This window comes from Buteo buteo, chromosome 26 (genome assembly GCF_964188355.1).
Source record: "Buteo buteo chromosome 26, bButBut1.hap1.1, whole genome shotgun sequence".
Lineage (NCBI taxonomy): Eukaryota > Metazoa > Chordata > Aves > Accipitriformes > Accipitridae > Buteo > Buteo buteo.
In genome coordinates this window covers 15,725,528-15,747,615 of record NC_134196.1, presented here as the reverse complement: position 1 = coordinate 15,747,615, position 22,088 = coordinate 15,725,528, and the positions used below count along the sequence as shown (strand labels likewise).

The following is a 22,088-nucleotide window of genomic DNA, read 5'->3' as shown; positions in this document are numbered from 1 at the left end:
TCTCTGAATGGTAAACAGTTCAAATTATAAATTCTTTGCCACTGAATTGTCTGCTGCTAATTGCTCTTTTGCATGTCATTATCAGTGAGGATTTATTAAGTATGGAAATACTATTACATGCCAAAAAGTAAAAATAAAATGAGAAAAAGCAGACTTAAAGAATGTCTGGCAGACAAGCTCTTTAATTAATCCTGGAACACCATATTGGCTGATGTCTCTCTCAGTGAACATCTCTGGCAGAGACATGGGGTTTTATAATACTTCAAGCAAAACAAGTAATACATTTGCTCCTACAGCTAGAAAGGTTTTGGCCTTTGCCTCCAGGTTATGAATTTGAAAAGAACATCGATATAGGTGAGAACAGGACTAAACAGATCAAGGGAAACACAGAAAATTTTAACATATCTTAAGAACAGTAACTTCTAACAAAGCACCAATTCAAATGATAGGTGAAACCTAGAAGGGTTTTGAACTGTCAGTAGGAGTAGCTCTAGCTTTCGCCTTCTTTACATGGTCTCTCTCTTAAACAACCACATGGTTTATGCTGCAGGTAAAACATGGGAGACTTGGATGAAGAAAATGAATTATCCTATCAAGGATTTTCCTCTTGTTTCTGATTAGGAAAAAAAGGTGAAGATGGACAAATAAATTCACAGTAATACTTTCTGCCTACTGTCAAATGGCAATGGAAGTTGAAATATCCTTGAAACGTCCCACCTGTGGTCACAGTCATTAGATAATATTGATCAGAATATAATCAGACTCAGCAGATAATAAGACTGTACGCAGACATGGTAAGGGTCCCAAATCTAGATCCCATGTAGTTAATAGCTAAACTACTGTTTGCCACTGTGAGAGAAAAATCGCAGTTCATGTATTCCCCTAAGCTATCAAAGAAAATGAAGTGGAAGGAAGATTTGGTATTTTCACTACATTTCTTTAAAGGGAAAACATAGAGATTTAGGGTTGTTAAGCAGGTTAATGACCTGTTGCACAAGACTAAAGAATAAATTATTACTGAGAAAGAATGAGCAGAATGCAAATCTGAAATGTATTTTCTTGGGTGGAAAAAAAAATAGATTTCTTGCTTTAATTTCCTTAGTTGATGTCTTTTCAGCTGTCATTTAGTGGTTCTATGTAGACCTAGAAATGCCATCCTAATGTACATGAGGAATATTGAAACAGAATTGACCAAGTTTGGCTAAGCATAAGGCTGGTACTAAAAGCTGTAGGTGGGAAGTGTTATAAGCTTTCTTTTGCTATTCCTGGCCCAGTTCCTCAATGTAAATCTGTTGCCCAAAGGGGAACAACCTACAGAACTAGTGAGAATTTTGTTCTTCCTGCCTGCTCCCCTCCATATTATTTCTATGAGGATTAGGAGGGTGACAATTATAGTGAGACATTTCGTATGTGATATAATACCTTTTTACCAGGACCTCTGAGACCAATTCACCGAGAGCAGATGTGGCAACAGAATTCAGTCACTGTTGTACTCGCTTATTTTGGATTTGAATTGCTACCCTAGATGCAAAAGAGGCCATGCCCAATCGTGAGCACACTGAGCCTTCTAGATCTTCATACTTGGTTGTATTATTAGCAGCAGAAAGAGACATCACGCTTCAGTACCTTTGCATTTGGCCAAATGAACTCTGAAGACATTCTGGTATGCTCTGTGTCAGCAAGATTTTTTTGACATAGTTCTGTAGGCATAGGTTTGCTTACTACCATTAGAGAGAATGGTCTCAGTCTGGGGGCTGTTGTTGTAACTCATGTATGAAATTAAAGTGAAACTTCCAGACTTCTCCCTTTTTGTGGGTTCATTATGAATTCCTCTGAAATATCATTACTGAAGCTCTAAAATGAAGATAACACCACCAGGATGGATTCAATGTCTATTTTCCCTGAAAGAGTTCTGCATTCCATTTGTGACTGATTTTATGATAAGGTAACCCTCTGGAGGGCATAGCTTTAGTTTTCAGATCATTTTTTTGCTTTCTAAACTAGAACAGGAAAAGAATAAACCCTAGCTGATTGGATCGCCTTAGCAGCATATTTCTCCAGGACTTCTGCATCAGAGCAAATTAGATCATTCTGCACTGACGTGATATATAATTCCCGTATCTTCTGTGCCATCAGCTCCTTGGGTTTCGTTTGAAGGGATAAGAATTAAGCTGCAGCATTTGAGTGAAATTGTTTTTATTATTGGAATCACAAGATTTTTTTACGGGCAAGAGAAAAACTACCACAACTGGCACCCAGTGTGACTCAACCTTACATATTGGGAACCTTAATTGTGTCAGCATCAATTGGACATGAAGCACATCCATTGCTTTGAGTCTTTATTTTTATGTAGCCCTACTAGCAAAAAGAAACTATTTCCTGTTTGCAATTCAGTGCACACTGGTTTTATTATTTCCTTTAACTATTCCCCATGTTTAAATCACTGCTTATTCAATAATCTTCCAGCATTTCCTTTCTAAGTGTGTCTTGGTGCATCAGTTGAGCACAGCTAAGTTAAAGACTAGATCTGCTGCTTGAAAATATTCATTGATGGCAAGTAATGAAAAAGTAATGACAGCTGAAACAATAACTGTCTATAAAAATCTGATTTCAGCTGTTGTTAGACTTGTTGATCTTCAGTGAAAAAAGAAATATGAACTTTAATGGAATATCACTCTCACTGCATCTTCCATCATCGTATTATAGGTTATGATTGCTACATTTTTCTCCTTCTACTGTAAAAGATGACTCTTTGGAACAAGAAGGGCTGATTGCTCCATTAGTTCTTGATATCAGTCAGCACTTAGGACAACATTCATTTCTTCTGCACTTCATTTGCATCCTTTAATCACTGGAAATACCCTGGAAAATCTTATACTACTTGATGACCTAACCAGAGAGTATTTTTTCGATGAAGCCCTATTTTGTTCCCATTCTTAGAAGTGCAGTCTTATTCTTCATGCATTTATATTGAGCATAAATTATGATGGCTCTTAAGGTGAGACATGTGAATTATGGTAAATACATTTTAAACCTCTTGCATTAGATTTTCATAAGAACTATTGGTAAACAAAACAAATACGCATGAGATAGCAAGCTTGGTGGATTTCAGTTGGAAGTTACTGCCTGTATACCAAGACTGTGACGTCTAACAACATATGAAGTCGAATTACTAGCTTCCATTTTGAATCATCACCTGATTCTGTTTTCACAGAAATTTTACTCCCTGATGGGAAAAAGGATGAAAAGCTGGGGCTTACTCGATCCTATATGCCACCAACTGTATGTGCCAAAAGAGACAGCTTGAGTAAATGATCTTGTCAAAACAGAAAGTATCACTAAGGAGGCAACACTGAAGGACTGAGCAGTTCATATCAGTTTGTTAAAAGCAGTGGTGTATATTCAGCCATTACTCCTTTGCTCTGATTAGTCAGCTTTTTCATATTAAAAAACCGTGACTGTAGATAATTCTATAGTTTACTAATGTTGAATGTTACTGAGCTTATGTCCATAAAGGAATTATTCTAGAATAAGACCTGTACAAATTTAAAAAACTATAGCTGTCATCAAATAACTTTCTTAGAATAATATTATTTTACATTAAGAGTACCCACATTATAAGCTTTCTGCAAATATTCTAAAAGACATATGCTGGGGAACACCTCCATGTATAAACCTTATTTTTCAGAAGTAGCTGCTGTTCTTACTTTCCTGTTGCTCTTATTCTATATTCTCCACACATGAAGAAGGATGCTGAATTGGTGCTTGACATAAAGATTACTTTAACAACAATGCCATTAAAAGGGGTGAGGGTGGCAGGGAGTAAAGTACTTACCAGAAATGACAGTGAAAGAATACAGTATTTAACAATGAGAATCTATAACTTCTTGGGGTACCTAAGTGGGTTTTGGGTGAATATAGAATTACTTATGTGACTGAAGTATTAATAATACAGATATATTACTGTAGAGAAATCTAGGAAAAAAAAATATGCCCTCTTTTTTTTCCTGCTATAAAACTTAAAGCCTCAGTGCTTTCACTGGCTCCAAAAAATTATTTTATGATGAAGATCCACAGTAAAGATCAAAAGGAAGAGAAAGAATTCCTAATTCGGTAGCCCTAGCTGCATAAATAAACAAAAAATGTCATTTGATAACATATGTGACCCCAAGTGGCAGTTTCTTTTAACAGATGTAATTTAATCTTTGAGCAGCAGGTGCAAAAGTTATCTCGAGGCAGAAGCTACAAACAGAGCAATTTTATTGGAGACGTTTTACTTGGTGGGAAATGTAGGAATAATTGTGACATGCAGCTCTTTTTTCTTCTGTCTTCCAACAGCGGATCATACATGACCCAATGCTTTATCTTGAAAGATTTTTTATATATTTTTTTTTCTTCTATCCCTCGCCCCCAGATTAGAACATGGTTCAGCATAATATTTGCTCCTTTGGTCAGTGTTTAGCAATTGATGCAAAACCGGATTTTCATTCCAGTTGTTTCTAACCGCTCAAAGGAACACATTCGTTCTGAATTACCTATCTGGACATCCAGGTGGTTGCTAATAAAAGAGAATCAAATGGATTTAATGCTGCATTCGATCAGTTCCCACAGTTCTGGAAATGTATTCGCTATCCCAGGCTCCGCTTGGTTTTGCAAATGTGTCAGTTAGGGTTTTATCCTGCCAGATGCTGAAAATGGCATTTAAGTTGTACAGTGCTAACTTGAGCTAAGAACTTTGATGAACTGGGCCTTCATTAAGGAAACTGAAAAACGCCTTTTTTTTCCCTGACCTCTGAAGCATGTAAAATAAATACACTAATTAAAGAAAGATCTGAGCCTCAGACCTTATATAGCAAGCAGTGATACAGATTTTCTTCCTGCTTGATACACCTGCAATACACAATAACATCTTTCTCCAGCAAAGTATGTAAGCGCATGCTTAACATAAAGCCGTAAGAATACTCTGATTGGTTTAAAATTAGGCAATGTGCTTAAGTAAGTGCTTTGTTGTATTTCAGCCAGTCTTGAATCAACCAAGATGGCTCACACAGCCCAACCATGTTCCGGCATTCACTGCTTTTCCAGAAGTCTGAAATACCATGGACCACTGCCAACCTCCTTTGACTGCCCTGCAGGTACTGCACTACCAGATGAGTCACCTCAAGGAAATGTAATTTTGGAGTTGGCCTCTTGAAACAAAAACTCTCTGCATCAGTTTGTGGACAAATAGTTCTGAACAGAAAAAAATTACTTCCATTGGTATTCCTGCCCTTCTAGTAATGACCTGGTCCTGAACGTTGACTAAAATGGGATATTTCCATTGCAATAAAATAGCTGTATTTACAAGCTGACCTTGAAGCATGTACAAACTATTTCTCCAAGATGGTATCACAGTTTCTCAGCTAGATGCCTCAGACTATACGCTGCTAAGGGATAATGAAAATTCTCTTTCAGCCTCAGCTGCTGACGCTGTGCAAATTTAACATAATACAAATCTCACGCTGCTCTTGGCCCTCGCTGGGTTCCCGGAATGACCCTGTTAACATTACATAGAAAAGCAGAGCAGACAAAAAAGCAATGAATGGAAGCAACACAAGAAAAGGGCCTGAGAGCAGTGAGCTTCTGGTTTATTCACAACCGCAAAGATGGAATGGAGAGCATCCTGTATCTCAAAAGTACAACAAACTTGGCCACACACAAGGCTGGCCGGTTAGAGTAGGTGCTTCTCCACCTGTTTCTCTGCTCCTTGGCAGCACAGGTTTCAAGGGAGAGCTGAGGGACACTAGTTCCTGCTCTCACCATGGTTCTGTCTGGGCAGCACGCTTTGATGACCTCCCGATGGAGGGTAAGGCTGCACAACTGCGTCTTCCTTCTGTCAATGCCCATCACAGCTGCAGACAGTGCCACTATTCACAGCAGGACAAAGTGACTGCAAAATGCCATCAGATCAACTTTTTCACACTGAGTACATGCCAGCATAAATGACAACATCAGGTACAAGAAAACAAAGAAACAAGCTTATTTCTTTCTATTGCTAGAGAAAGCACTACCTCCAGAAACACTGTAGGAATGGACTTTGAGGACATTCTTACAAATCATTGAGAGACAAAATCATCTTTATCTTGTGATATGTGAGCAGACAATTGTCTCTCTGTATCTTATCCTTCTAAATGACATTGCTTCTACAATATATTTGTTCCAGGCTCTCTGAAGCACTGGCTAGCAATGCAAAAATCTTACAAAAAAGACTAATTTTGGCCTCTACAAGATGATAACAGAACAAAGCCCTGATCTGGTACCATTATAGCTGAATACAGAGATAAAATTACGCCCTTAAACTGGCAGTACCACAAAAGTGGTAAAAAAATTAAAAATCATATAGGTCACCTTGACTGTGACAGGCAGGAGATGTTGCTTCTAATGTAAGTAATAGGACTCAACATTTCAATGCATGAAAGGACCAAGAAGTTTTGGAGAGCTGTTTTTGTTTTGGAAATTACATTCCTCTGTATCAGACTGTAGCAGCGTGGGTTGACGTTTGTGATAGAAGTTATTAAAAAATGCCATTTCTCTCAGTAAGAGCTACTGGCATCATTAACCCCCCCGAGAGATAACGAAACAACAGGAGGCATTTCTTAAGATTGTTTTGAAATTTAAACATATTCTTTTTGATATATGTTTTTCTTACTGGCATGTAATGATTTCGAAAGTATTATAACTAATTGCAGATATTTTCTTTTAAGAGCCTCTTCCCGCTTGAATAATGCACATGAGATAGATGAGATTCTTGGCTGGTATTCTTGCTTCTTTTGATACTTTGTTTTGTATTTGCCATTCATATACATAAATTCACAAATGAGCCACCAATACTTGGCAGTGCTACTCAATTTTATACATATTCATTATGAAGAGAAGAGAAATTGTACATACCCAGAGGGTTTAAAAATTCTGATGGTGGCTCTGACAAGTTCAAACATACACTGTCTCGTGTATCTCCTAAACTTAGACTATACACTACTATTATAATTCATGGCTACTAATCCCAGTATGATATGAATAGCCTAATAATATGTATTTAAACAACTGTCACACTTATGACTCTGTGTTAACTAATTTTAGCAGACAAACATGTAGTTAATGAATTATATCACACAGCAAAATGATGTTGAAAGAAACTAGGCCCCAAGGTTCAATAGGTTACGGTGAGAATATTGGCAATTAAAATTACTTCTTGTTTCTGCTCAAATTGTTGTTAACACCCACAAAGCCCTTCAGTGCAGAGCTGAAGAGACCAGTTGTTGTCTCTTCTTTGGTACCACTACCTGTGTGCAGACAGCCAGAAAATGGAAAGACCCCAGAGACCCCAGCCCCTTCAGCAGCCCTGCCTCCAGGATAAGTGGAAATGGTCATGGCACAAATGAGCTAGGCTGAGTTAACTAAGTTTGGGTAAAACTCTAATGAGGACAAGGAGGTATGTAGCTTTCTCTCACATTAGCAGATTCATATGTTCTGGGGGTTGGATCTTGATTTCTGTCCTTTTAAAAGTTTCAATTCAAAGCACCCAAAGATTTTTAAGGGAGAAGTGGTAGTTCTGTCAGTGCAACCAGCAAAAGCAATCTTACAGCAGTTTTCCAGTCTGTTACCATGTTATGCCCTTGTTCTCTTTGCAAAAATAAGTACCAAAAGGAAACGACACAGACAAGCTTTAATCAGTACTTGAACTTAGTACTCCTCTGACAAGATTTTGTGGATAATAACCACTTACTATGTGTTAAATATACTTCAGTTCACTAAAAAAAATCAAAGAACTTTTGAATTGATCAAAAGCAGACCTTCTCAGTCCCAGAAGAGCCTCTAATAAAGACCAGTAAGTGTGTGTTCCTGCTCAGGAGGACCTGAACGGTACAGGTATTACATGTCATGTCTAAGAACTGCAGTCAACTACATAGGGATGCCTGGAGAAGTCTCTCCTGCAGAGTGTACGGAAGTCAGGGGATGTTTTTAGATTCTTCTGCTGTGAGAATGTGGATGACAGTGTGTACTGAGTCATTACTATTAATTTATGTCTCAAATAGCAAATTTAAAAGAAAAGAATACATCATATAGTAAAAGCTGTTCAGCTCCAGCATGCGAGTTAAATACAGCCCTTCAGTAAAACGTTCACAGAGTATAAAAAAGATCAAAACATGAGTCAGTTTGTGGCAGCCAACAGAGACACATCTTGACAGGCAGCAGACTATGTTCGTTGTTCAAGTGATGGTAGGCTGACAACGGGCATCATCTGCTCCAAGAGGAGACTCACTGAGTCACTTTACCTTGGACGATCCCGTGGATGAGTCAGTTTTGCTCCAAGAAAGCAGACTCTGCAAAGTTATACTCTATTCCATAGATTCATTCATTTCAATTTCATTTCAGCCCTCTCTGTTCACCTTGATTCATGGAAGAATAATTACATTTGTATTTTTTCATCTTTGCTCTCACTGACAGTCTCATAAATGAGGGAAGGAGATAGCACATTCTATTGGCCTGAAATGAAGCACTCTTAAGCAAGAAGTAATGAAACAACAGTGGTGCTTTAAAATGTTATGAAATGAAACATTAGCCCTTATGTCCGCTTTGACAAATATTGACTCATATTGTAATTAGCCAATGTACTAACATTGAAATTTCTAAATTATCGGTATGGTCAAGGCTTTCCTGACATGTGGGATCCAGAATAAACAAAATCCATAGCACAGCTGTCTCTGGTTTTAATAAGCCTAAATAGTCCAAACACTTAAAGTAATCTGTATTTTTACGACTTCTGAAACACAAAGAGTACTGTTCAATATCAGAAGTTCCAATTAAACAAGGGCTTTTAAGTTTACTGGAGACAAGCGTCTCTAGTACAAGTATTGCCGAGATCATTATATGAAGAAAGCTGGGTGTGCTGACATAAAGGGAAACATAATTGGCTCTGAGGGAATTACAAATTTAGAGTTGTGATAAGGAATGAAAATGCAAATGGTCAAGCAAAAAGAAAAACAACCTGGACTGATTTTCAGAAGAGGTCTTAAGGAAGAAAAAAATCTTTTGTTTTGTAAACCGAGTTCATTTGGAATGAAAATAATACAGTGATAAAAATCTTTGAATCTAAATTTCTGGCTCATATTTCAAATCAGATTTAATTTAAAAGATTAATTTTATTTTTTATTTTTGGGCGGCTGTGGTATGTATTTGAAAAGTTTTGACCACAGACACTGCGAAAAGCCGTGCAGTGTTTAGCAATCACCAGGGAGATTTCTTTTAGCATTGTTGTGTTTGGGTTTTTTTTCTCTTTTAATTAAAAGACAGGGGTTTTTTTTTCCAAGATATTGTGTTTCCTGAAATTTAATCTTATGATGAGGGTGCTACTGGAGCTCTGTTCTTTTAGAGTCAATTTCAGCCCATTTGATAGTTGCTTCAGTCCATTACTTAACCAGATGCATATTTTATTTTCAGCACTGTTTTCCTGATCTTTGTCTTTTTAAAGCTGATGGAATCAGACACCCAAACACTTTGCTTTGCTTTACTTTACTTTACAGAAGCAGATTATCTGGGTTAGGAAGGAAAGGCCAGGCAGTTCACAGCTGTAGATATTTATTCTTCTTGGTAAATGTGCAGAATTCTCTCCTAAATGAAACCAACAGTATCTTCTATTGTCCAGAAATGAAATAGTCTTATGTGAGAATCAGCACAGTAGCACCAACTGCTTTTGGAAAGATGCTTTGGGATTCTTAACTTGCATGTGAAGAAATTTTCAGCTTTAGGAAGAAAGAAAAACTTAACTAAAACTTTGGGTTCTGAGGTGAATGGCAGTGATGATGATTTATTTAGTTCCAAACGTGCCCTACTTTGGAAATTGCTATCATTTGCTATGGAATGTCATCTAACTTTAAAAATAAGGAAAACAGAAAATAAAGAGGAAAATACTCCCACCCTTAAGACAGCACTGCTATGATTAAGATCCCAAAGCCATGTTTTTATTTCTACAGTTAACTCATCTTCATCTCTTGGAGCATATTATTTTATACAAGGCAATACAGTGATAACCTTAATGCCTTGAAACACAGATTTACCCATATGACTGTTCTAGTGTAGGTTATGCTGCTTTTTCAATTTGTTTGCTTTAAGGTAAAGATTGCCATACCATTCCTTTTTGTTTCTTTCATATTTAAATCTAGATCACTTCTTTGACACCATCAGTGGTTTGTTAATATAATCAGCCAATAAAGTTGTAAAGACTTCCTTTCCAGGCATCTTTTTAAAAATTCAAAGTTCAGATGTACAAAGTCAGTCACGTATCTATGTGATAAACCACAACTGTAAGGTTCTCTGACTCAAATTATCTGCTTGCAGCAGTGAGCAGCTTTTGACTTAGAGCAGAAATTTTCCTTTTATTTCCCCAAAACCAGCTGTAAAAAACGATAACCAGCTTTAAACTTGTCATCCTAAAGGACTCCCTTGAAGCTGAGTAAAGCTGTGTGGTATAGCTTTTTCCATGCTGACAGATGAAGATGCAGCACATTCCTGATGTCCTCTGCCGATCAGTGGGCTTGCAACTCCCGTGTGAAGTGAAAGGGCAAATTGGTGAGGGTTCAAATTCTAGTACTGTGACTGCATCTCTAAACTAACTCTGCTCTTCTCTCATCTTCAGCATTTGGGGAATATATTTGCAAGTGTAAAGCAAGATAAATCCTTTCAGGTTCCAGCATTTAATTAAGCTTTCAGCTATCTTTGTGAATGAACCAAGAGCATCTAATATGTGTGTCTGCAGGGAACAGATCAGGAGTACCACTCCATCTGTGAAGCTGTTTGCTATCAGCTAGAAAAAATCTCTTCTCAATTAGCCTCTCTCTGTGTCTTAACTTCCTCCGGAACATTGCATCTACTATAGCTGAATCCCAATTGTAATAAATGTACTTGAATAAAAAAATACTTTGACTTCCTCCATGATGGCCTGAGTTTCTGCTAGTAATAGGAAATTAGGTTTAAGCAGTGGCAGGGTAAGCTGGCTGAGGTATAGAAACTAGCATGGGAAGGATGATCTTAATTGATTTTAAAATAACTTAAGTGTTCAAGCTTGTATAACAGACCAGAGCAGAATTGTTCTGTAATTGTTCTGATTTTTTTTTTCCCTCTCATACACTCTCCTATTATAAGTAAATGTATGTAGGATTCCCAAAGTGGGAAGTAGCTTGGTTTAGTGTCTAATTGGAAATGGTAAGGACTTAAAAAGTTAAATCCCAACTTGAATGGATCTGCTTACAGGGACCACTGGCAATGCTTTACGCCACAACAACAATCAACATGAAGACCTTACCTACCGTAGAGAATTTTCTCTCGTCTGGTTGGTCTAACATGCTTATCCAGTAGAATGCATCACGGTCACCACATGGGCAGAACATTTTTGGAACAGATGATCTTTTACTACGCCATAACAACCCAATCCCCATTTAATACCAAAGTCTTGAATGTAAATAAAGACCGGGTTAGAACAGTCTTTTCCTGCAGTATGTGAGAACTGATAATGTGACACTGACATCTCAGAAACAAATTGTTCCTGGGAACTGTAAGATGCTCAAAAGTCACAGTCACCAAAATGATTTAGAATAGCACTAACATTCACATGGCAAAATACGAATCAATGTGCCAAATGTCAAACATTTGTGTTTCAAGTTGTTATGTCTCAGTACTTGAAAGAGGAGCTACACAGTTTTTCTGTGTGTGGTATAATATCATCACAACTCAGACCTCATAAACCATTTTCAGCTGTCACAACCAAGTGAAGGCTGAGTCTACCTTCATCTGTATAGTTCCAGCTGGCTTCCTTGAATATCCAACACAAGCGTCCAAGCAAAATGAAGTAAAGAATTTCCCTCTCTAAAGCTAACCTCTAAATTAAGTATTCCCAAATCAAAGGAGTGAACGGCCTATTTGAAAATCAGTCAGCACTGGGCCAGCTCTCCGACTGCTTCCCCTCACTGCAGTTCCTCTACTCATACTGACGTTCCCCCATTTCTCCTCGGGACACCCACCTGGAGGGGACATCCCCCTCCTGACTACTCCCATCTTCCTTACTCCATCCCCACATCACACCCCACTGCAATGCCACTAATCCACCACCACGCTCCCCACCTCCTTCTTACCCCGGCCATCATTTTGCAGCATGGTGCTGACTTACCACTGAGCTGCTCTGGGGAATGAGACCAGTACGTATTAAGCTCTCTCTCCAACACTGCTGCCGGAGAATTAACAGCATGAGTCTCTTCCAAAATAGCTGCTTGTACACTGTGGCTGGGTGACAGGCTGTGGCGGTGACAGACGATTTCTCTCTATCAACTGAGTAAAGAGCACATGCTTTCCATCAGCTGCTGCGCAAAGCTGCCTGCAAGCTCCATGTAATAAATGTCTATTTTAAAGAAAATTTCTTTTTAGTTCAAGTCTTTTTTTTTAATATGCATAAAGGGATCAAAAAGCACTTCTTCAGGAGTTTTGCTGTACACGCACGTAACTGAGAAGGATTAAGGCTATTTAACTTTCTTGTATTTTAGTATGAACCTTAAGGAAGATGTAACGTGGAAATATTTTCCCAGTTCTTCCACTACTCCGTATCATCTACCCATGCACAGACAGATCATGGGTTAGGCCCGGAAAAGTAGTGAGATTGACATGAACAGCAATGAGGTACACACACACAAAAAATATACAGCTCTCTGAAAGGTTCCCTTCGGCTTCCAAGACCTCTGAAAGCACTCTCATCACATTTTCAACCTGCTTTCTGCAAACCACGACCAATGGAAGCATGCCTTTATTTACCAAGAAAATTAATTTTCACATCGCTACTTTTGGCTTCCATCAGACATTTTTCAGAGCGCGCTCAGCTATGATGGGAGCCATTGCACTCGTACGAAAGGGCCTGGAACAGAAGCTGCAGCCTCTGTAACACCAGGGTATGCCCTGGTTTTGTAACAAGGTGAAAAAACACCGTATCTGGTGCCCTGCGCCGGGCACTGACGGGCACTCAGAGGGCTGGTGAACCCTCCCGATGAGGACAGCGCCCGGATTGGGGGAGAATTTTATGTACAACCGCGTTTCAGCCGGCTCTCCCTCACGGGTAGGCGTTCGGCGGCCCTGAGGGAAGGGCCCGCCTCCCCCTGCCCCGCGCTCCGGCCCGGCACCAAAACGAGGCTCCGCATCCCAGCGGGCAACGCGCCGCGGAGGCCCCTGCCCTTCCCCCTAAACTACACGTCCCGACGCGCACCGCCAATAGCCGCCGGTGCGACGCGGGCGCGATGCACGCTGGGAAACGTAGTCGTCCTCAGCCTCGCCGCCTCCTCCCGCCACTCTCCAACGGCGGCCTGAACTTCCCGCCCAGGCTCTGCGCCACGTACGTTCCGGCATCACCCGGCCGCGGGCACCTCCCGCCCGTTGGCGGAGCCAATCAGAAGCGCCGACAGCGCGAAAAGGCGGGGAGGGGGAGAGGAGGGAAGCGCTCTCTCGACCTTTGACCCGGCGCCGAGCGCGAGCGGCTGCCCGCCCGCCTCCCCGCCCCTCCCGCCGTGTCAGCCGCAGCCGCAGGAGGCGGCGGACCGCCCGCCCGCCCGCCCTCGCCCCCGCCGAGCGCCGGCCGCGGCAACGGGCGAAGTGGAGCCGGCGAGGCCGGGAAGACAACGCCGCCGCCGCCTCCTCCTCTTCCTTCTTCTCTCCATCTCCTCCTCCTCCTCCTCCTCCTCCCCCCCCCCCCTCCGCCCCGGCCGGGTCCGTCAACATGGCGAGCGCCTCGTACCACATCTCCAACCTGCTGGAGAAAATGACGTCCAGCGACAAGGACTTCAGGTAAAAGCCGCCGCCGCCGCACCCCACGCAACCCCCCACGCACACCCTCCGACCGACCTCCGCCGCCCGGCCCCCGCCGCGGCCGCAGGCCCCCGCTCCGCCCTGCCCCCACGGCCGCCTCCGCGCCGGCCCCGGGCCCTGGCGCCGCGGCTGTCAGGGCGGCGGCAGGTGCCCGGCGGCGGGGAGGCCTGCGGGGCCCGGTACCGCGGGCCCGGCTTGTGCCCGCCTCGGTGACTCACGGGATGGGAGAGGGTCGTTCCTTCCCTTCCCCGGGCCGCCCATCTGACGCTCCCCCGGGGAGAAGGTTCTCGGGAGCGGAGCGCCTCTTCTCGCTGCCCGTGGAGGACGGGGGCACGGCAGGGCCCGGAAAGCCGAGGCCTCCACGCGTCGTGGGCAGAGATCCCAGGCGGCCGTGGGGCGCGGGGGGGGGGGGGGGGGGAAGCGGAGCCGTCGTCGGGTTTGCTGAGTCGCCTGGGGATAGGCGAGGGAGGAGGTCAGCGTTTGAATTTCTGTCCTCGCAGATGCTCGAAAGCCGGACGGACGAAGCCCTGAGCGACCTGCTGTCGCTGACCCTGCTCTGAGCAGTGGAGGTTGGGCGAGACGACCTCTCCGGCTCCCTTCCCGACCTCAAAAAATACGGATCGTGCGATTCTGCGAATAGGAGCAGGGAGGGCCACGCAGCACAGCCGTCTTGCACATCCTAAGCTCACACGTTTCCTGGGTGCTGCCTCTTGTAGACAGAGGGGTTTTGTGCCCCTTCTCGTGATTTGGTACTGCCTCTAAAAGTCTGTGCATCCAGAGACAAAAGTCTGGTTAAGTCTTACGGGGACAGGACTGACATCTGTAATCTTGAGCCTAGGATCTGTCGCAAGAGCACTACTTCTTATTGGATCATTTGCTTGCTTTGTAGTAAATTAATAGCAGATCAAATGCAAACATTTGAGTATAAGAAAATGAAACGGTGTGAGCAAGCTATTAAAAACCAGCAGAGATAATAGCATTTACACAGTAGTTCTAGCAAAACATCAGGTTAAAAATAATTGTATTTCTTTATATTGTGTGCAACCCAAAATTCACATTTGAAGCCTTTATTTGTCAGAGAGGGTGCGTGAATACAGACAAGGAAAAGGCATAAAGTACACTCGGGTTTTGTTGCTTTGCTGCAGCATTACAGTGCTTAGTTTATAGTTAGAGAACACATTGACACCCAAACAAGTCTCTTGTTAGTATATAAGAATCTAAAGGAAAACAGAGGTGATGATCAAATAACCTTAGAGTTGGATTTTGAATCATCTGGTTTGCTTTTGGCAAACTGCTGTAGCACTGGACACAGATGTGGTAAAGTTATGGTTTTTTCACGTCAATTTCTTTCAGATTTTAGTAGCATGATATTACCTAGAGAATTCAGGCTAGAAATTTTGGAAGTAGAAAAAAAATATTGATTAGTCTAAAAAGACAGTCCAGAATTATCTGATTTATTTAAATTGTACTAAAAGTAGGTTCAAACATTTTTTTCATCTAAATGGTACTGAAGGTGGTTTTTACTTTATCGCACTCAGTGTTTTTGTGATTAAGTGAGTTTTCCATTTTGTGCTTATGGGGAGGATGACTTACAAAAATTTCTACTGGAATTAGTGACTAAATACTGATTTTGATGAGGTTAAAACTTTCTGCATAAAAGGGATAGGTCACACCTGTCAAATGCAGTAGTAGCAAGCACTTTTTTCCCAGCTACATGTAGTTAAAACTTGTTTTGTAGTTGCTTTAGGAGAGCACACTTTAGAAATTACCTGTTCTAGGAGCTTTAAACAACTTTGGAATTCTCAAATATTAAAAAAAAATATTCTTAGTGTAGATTAAAATCTGAATTTACAAACAGAAAAATGAGTGATGATAGACCTTTGCAAACGGGCTGTTAGGCAATAACACATTTGTTGTGGTTTAACCCCAGCTGGCAACCAAGCACCATGCAGCTGCTTGCTCACTTCCCCCCCCACCCAGTGGGATGGGGGAGAGAATCAGAGGGGAAAAAAGTAAAACTCGTGGGTTGAGATAAGAACAGTTCAATAGAACAGAAGGGAAGAAAATATTAATGGTAATAATAACTATAATAAAATGACAATAATAATAATAAAAAATTGGAATATACAAAACCAGTGATGCACAATGCAATTGCTCACCACTCACTGACCGATGCCTAGTTAGTCCCCAAGCAGCGATCCCCACCAGCCGAGCCCCCCCAGTTTATGTACTGGACATGACGTCACACGGTATGGAATACCCCTTTGGCCAGTTGGGGTCAGCTGTCCTGGCTGGGTCCCCTCCCAACTTCTTGGGCTCCTCCAGCCATCTTGCTGGCTGGGCATGAGAAGCTGAAGAATCCTTGACTTAGTCTAAACACTACTTAGCAGCAACTGAAAACATCAGTGTGTTATCAACATTCTTCTCATACAGAATCCAAGACACAACACTATACCAGTTACTAGAAAGAAAGCTAACTCCATCCCAGCTGAAACCAGGACAACATTTTATGAAACTATGTGTATAATGTATTTGCATAATGAATAAAATAGTATTTAGTAGTAGTAATTGTAAGTGCATTTATTCTTAGATCATGTATATTTGAAGAGGGACAGTGTAGTTAACTTTTTGATATCTGGGAGCTGAGTATAAACCACAGTTCAAGTAACCACTTTACTGTGAAATTTAATCCTCCATTTTTTGGATAAACTGACTTGCCCGATGCAAATGTTTTTGGCATTTATTGTCCAGAAGCTTGGACTTAAATTCTAAAATGGGCAGTAATGTAAGGTGGCAGTTTACTGCATTGCTGTGGGAGAAGTAGTGTCCTCACTGGAGGAGGAGAATGACTACTCTGAGTACAAGGTATGAGGAGCTGCTGACACGCTGCTGCTTTGTACTGGGTAAAGTTTGGTGTGCCTGAGGAGGAAGCAGTTGTGACAAAAGGCCATATCTAAACTACTCAAAACCATGTTTCTAAATACCAGCTACCTTAAAGTAAAGTTGCCAGGGCTCCCCACACTACCATGGTGTTTGGGTTGGGTTTGTTGTTTTTGTTTTTTTTTTTAATGGAGGAGTCTGCCAGGAGGACTCCTCAGTTGTAGTTGAGTGCAGAAGCTGCTGATGCGCTGTCGGTGTGCAAGCTCTGCTTAGTTTAGTAGGTGATGAGTGCATGTGAACTCATAAGGCTAGGAAATGGGAGCTATTGAGCAAGGAGGTGAGAGGAGGCTATTAAGAAGGTTTAAGAAAAGGAGGTAAATATAGGAGTAACATGGGGACAATTTTTTAACGTACTAGTACTGTGTGACTTTGTGTATATCCTTATTCCTATCCTATCTGTCCATTACCTTTACTTACCAAGTGGCTTTTTTCCTTGCTGTGCTTAAAAGCTGATGCCATCTGCATTCATCATCTGTTTATGTGCACATCTGGTCCCTGTCAGATTACAGGCTTGCTTCAGTGGGACTGTTGGGAGTGAATGAAAAATGAGTGAGGTCTTATCTTAGAAACACCTTGAGACTATTAGACTGGAATTACTGTGTTAAAAGACAGGACAAGTTGAGGTCCATTATGTGAGGGCAGGCATCTGGCTTTTGTGATGCATATTAAGACTATGCAGAGTCTTGGCTTTCATTTTCAGTAAAAAAGTATCTAGCATGTCAGGCTGTAGAGGTAAGCTTCCAAGTACGACCTGAGCTGAAGTGATGTCTGCCTGAGGCTGATGTGCCTGGAGTCCAAATGTCAACCTTAACTTTTAATTACAAACCATTTTTGTCTGGGGCTTTGAGTGGGAGTTGGGATTGAGTTCTGAAGCCCATGGGATTTGTAATTAAGTAATACATCTGTATTACCTTTTCTGAGAAGAGAGGGCACTTACAAAAGAAGAACAGACTGGAAAACAAACTTCAGAAGGAAATGAAACAAAAGGCATAAAAGCAATATTTTTGTAGAGTAGTTTCTCAGTGTGTTCTTATATTGGAGGATATGACTGTTACTGAATAGGAAATTAATTGATATGAAAGGTGATTTTGTTTGCTTGATCTCTCCAGAATTAATCTTGGTCTTTAATGTGGCACCCTGGATTGAGGGCTGGATAAACATGATTGGCTGTTTTCTGGACTATAAACAAACTAGTCTGTACAGGGCAAGAAAATGAAAAACATGTAAAATGTAGCTTCACCTTTATTTCTCCCTTCATTAACGTTTGGCTTTTGTGAACTTTATGGGAGGATGTTTGAAAAACTGTATTTTTCTTCTTGCTTAAAAGTTGCTTTAAAATAAACTCAGAGCAGAGGTTAATTTTTTTAACAAACTTAAAAAAAAGCACTTTTTTTTTTAACAACATCAGCATAGCTAATGAAAGGATTACTTAAAATCTGGGAAAGTGTCAGTTTTTCTTTGTGGGGATAATTTGGAATACAATGTAAACAGTGGAAGTAAAATATGTAGCTGTTGTCATCAGGGAAGGATGATGGTCTAACTAAAAGTTATTGTCACTGTTAAATACAATTTTTCTCCTTTTTATTCTAGAACTAAAATAAATGCTAGTTGCATCACAAAACGGGCAACAGTAATCCAATGCTAAACGTGATTTATTTGATAACAAATGGTGGAAACTGAGAATCTTGAATCCTGAGCATTGTGAATAACCCATATCCTTTTATCAATAATTATCTGGCTATCTTTTGTCAGGTTTATGGCTACTAATGACTTGATGACAGAACTACAGAAAGATTCTATCAAGCTGGATGATGACAGTGAAAGAAAGGTGGTGAAGATGATTTTGAAACTACTGGAAGATAAAAATGGTGAGGTGCAAAACTTAGCTGTCAAATGGTAGGTATTCTTGTTCTATGGTGTAAAGAATTGTTTAATGCCTGAACAACGTAAAGCATTTTTTAAAAACTTAAAGGACCATTGCTATGCAAAATAATTGTGAAATTGATGTCCACAAAGGAACCCTTGTACTTGTAGGCTACCTGCCTTAATTGTAGTTTCTTACAGAACTGTCTTTTGTTGACATTACAGATTAACATTTGGGGTTTCAGGTGACAAATAGTGCATGCAGTCCTTGCTGAAAGCATATGAATGACATGCTTGTTCTTTGGTGATAATTATTGAATGCTGAATAGATTTTAAAAGATTATAATTCATCGGTAGTTGCCATGTTGATATTTGACTGTGAGAAGGTAGATGATGTGTAGGGGAAGAATTGCAGTATTGGAATAGTTTTCAAGCAGAGGTGAAAACATAAAAAGGTAAATATATGATCTTAGTTATCAGATACAGAACTTAGGTCTTCACTAACATTCAGAATACTGTGTTAATGGTTTTACATGCTTACAGGAACTGTAAATGTTTTATGGGGTCAGGGTACAGTTACTTGCATTTCAGAGACTTCTGTTGCTTCAGTGCCCTCTCTTCCTCACTTTATTTAACTTTACAAGTAGTGTGGCTTTTGCAGAGCACCCTTTGAAGAGGTGCTATATTTATTAACGACTTACTTTTTGTTCTTGGCCGTTCTGACTTTTTGTGCCCTTTAAGGAGGGTCTCCCTGTTAAGCTTCTAATGTTCCTGAGAGTATTTCTTGTTCGTGAGGTCAGTTTTGTTTTTTTTATTTTAATATTACATCTATGCTACTTATGTTCCATGAGGCATGGATTGAAGTAAACTTGCTACGCAAGAGCTTGGGACAGCTTTGAAGAGAAGTTTCACATTGTGACTAGCTGAATTAGTTTGCTTCAGCATGTTATTCTTTACAGTTTGCCCTATCAGACTAGCAAAGCAGAAGATTAAAGCCTGTGTGTACATCTGCTTATGTATTTAGAAGCAGTGCTTGCTTCAGCTTCTGAAATATTTTAAATGATAGTAACCAAAACCTTGCACAGAGAAACTAGTGTAGGAATAGCAAGTAGTCAAAGTTTAATATTAGCAGTGTAGTAATATAATTATCACTACTTTTTCAGTACTCTCATCAGGGTTGCAGTGGTGTTAAAATGTGTCTTCCCCCACCTTTTTTTTTTTAACAAACAACACAAAATACTATGCTTCTTTTTAATTCAGACTTCTGAAATGTCAAAGTTCCTTGTGGTACAGCTTAAGTACTATGGCTTTGAAACATTGCTTATACTCAATCAGAAGAGTAGGTTATTATGAAATTTGGCTGAGTCTTAGAATTGTTTTTGTGTGAAATAGCATTTTGTGGAAAAGTTATGTTGCAGCATACATGCAGTACTCCTCTTTAATGTACATCCTAAACTTATCATGAAGTTTAGATTAATGCATGTAGACATAGCTTACATATCACAATCTTTAATGGCAATGTTAGAATTTTGGACCTAAAGTGCAAGTAATGTTTATTAAAACATGAAAGAAAGATTGCAAAGGGAAGAGAATGAGAAAATAGATGGCTGCATGTGTATGTGTGCATGTGCCCGCATCCTGTTCTTATTAACCATTCTTGTATTTTTAAAGTTTATTTTGACACACTGATAAAATTCTTGGATTTAATTAAATGACAGGATCTGTTTAAAGTTTGGAGTCTTTTCGACAAATCCCAATAATGTTAAATAACAGTGTTAAATTTACTGTAGTGGGACAAGAAACATGATGGAGAAGTTTACAGGTAAATTGTGAACATTGATCTAGAACATGTACATTCTTGAACATAAAGAGTTCTTTTTGGCGTCCCAATCACTTGCAGATATGCTTTGAGGACAAAAAAACCCTACACTAAAAGAGTCTTCTCTTCTTAAGGCAGCTTATACTCATGGTATTGTTCCATGACAGTTTTAAGCCAGTCTAAGCTAATGCTGCTGCTGCTCTGCTGTTCTCACCCTCCTTGTCCCTTTTCTTGCACCGTTGCGTTTCTGATTTTGTTGTAGAGTGGTTTGGGGACTTTGTTTTCTTCTGGCTTACTGCTCCTCCTGCAATCAGATGAGCGCTGGTAGAAACAGTGGTTGGGGGTGAAGGATGGGAGAGGTTGAACACTATTAAGCTGTTCTGAGCTTAAGACAGTTCAAGCTCATCTAAAGTCTTCCATCTCTACTACAACACTGGACATAAGCCTGATTCGTTGGGAAGTTAAATTCAGCCAGCATATTTTTCTTGACTTTTTGGTTTTTAAATATTTTGTGTTGTCGTTCTTTACTTGTGTATTTCTGTTATGGATTTGCTGGCACTTTCAGCTGAGGAAAGCATAAACTGCGTTTAGATCACTATTAATTTAAATGCTCTGGTGAACTTTAGAAACTATCAGCAGGAGCTTTCATCACACTGGTGCTTGATGACCCATTTAAGTATAGATTTCCTCTCTCATAGAAAAAGGATTTAAGACAACTGTATGTACCTTTCAGTCTGTATTTGAGACAGATTATTCCTTGAGGAAGGGAGGATGGGAGCTTCCTCTACAGGTAGATCAATGGAAACACTGTGAATGGCAAAGGTATTGATCACTCCTTGAGCAGGTAAGAATGTCTTGTGGGAGGATCACTCTTTCAGGGTTTGACTCTTGAGGTCACTGAACAGAGCAGATTTAAAACAACTCGGGCAGCCTTAAAGCAGCATTTATTTTTAGGCAAGTGTAGCAACAAGTAAGCAGTGTTCCTGGTTTTGCCTTACCTGCTGCTTGCTTTCATATTTGGGTAGAAAGGGCTCTGTTGGTTAAAATGCCGATGAACTTGTTTCTTATTATCTCTTCAAAGCACACTAGTGATTTTGTTCTTGATCCTTTCAGTTATATTACACTGGTTTTGGACAGGATAATACATGTTGGTTTTTGGTTAGCAGAAGTCAGGCTGAGAGTTCATGGATATTTGGGTAGCTACCTTGCAGGAAGATTGTGTAGTTCATTTCTGAATAAAAACGAAAATTAATGAGCTGCCTTAGTACTCTTGGAGTAAAAGCTCTAAGCTTTGACTCTACAGAAGGGAAGGGAGTGTATTTGTCAAGCTTCTGTTACTGCAGGCAGCAGATGCAAACTAGGTCAGTAACTGCAGGTTGCTCACCTTGTTTTTCTTAAGAGCATGTAAAATTTTAAATGTATTCTTGTTGTCTGCATTTTTCCTGGAGGAGTTGTTTTTTGCTTCACCTGATAGTCATAGGCTGTTTTACAGTCAGCCAATGTAGAAAATGCTATTGGACATTCTTACGGCATATTCTTAGTTTAAGGTTCTTAGTGTAGTCCAGCACGGTACCCTGTGCACCTTATG

General features: G+C 40.4%; 1 protein-coding gene and 1 long non-coding RNA gene across 2 annotated transcripts in view; one reads left to right on the top strand and one right to left on the bottom strand.

Moving 5' to 3' along the window:
* LOC142045071 (uncharacterized) overlaps positions 1–14,359 on the bottom strand; it is a 46,432-nt gene extending 32,073 nt beyond the window's left edge. The window contains exons 1-2 of the long non-coding RNA XR_012654522.1: positions 14,097–14,359; positions 12,203–12,360 (exon numbers count right to left, since the gene is read on the bottom strand). This is a non-coding gene — a long non-coding RNA (uncharacterized LOC142045071). The remainder of the gene's footprint in view (positions 1–12,202; positions 12,361–14,096) is intronic.
* CAND1 (cullin associated and neddylation dissociated 1) overlaps positions 13,581–22,088 on the top strand; it is a 30,523-nt gene continuing 22,015 nt past the window's right edge. Inside the window, exons 1-2 of the mRNA XM_075058218.1 lie at positions 13,581–13,857; positions 18,571–18,714. Coding sequence (XP_074914319.1) covers positions 13,790–13,857; positions 18,571–18,714 — 212 coding nt within the window. The 5' untranslated portion in view covers positions 13,581–13,789. The remainder of the gene's footprint in view (positions 13,858–18,570; positions 18,715–22,088) is intronic.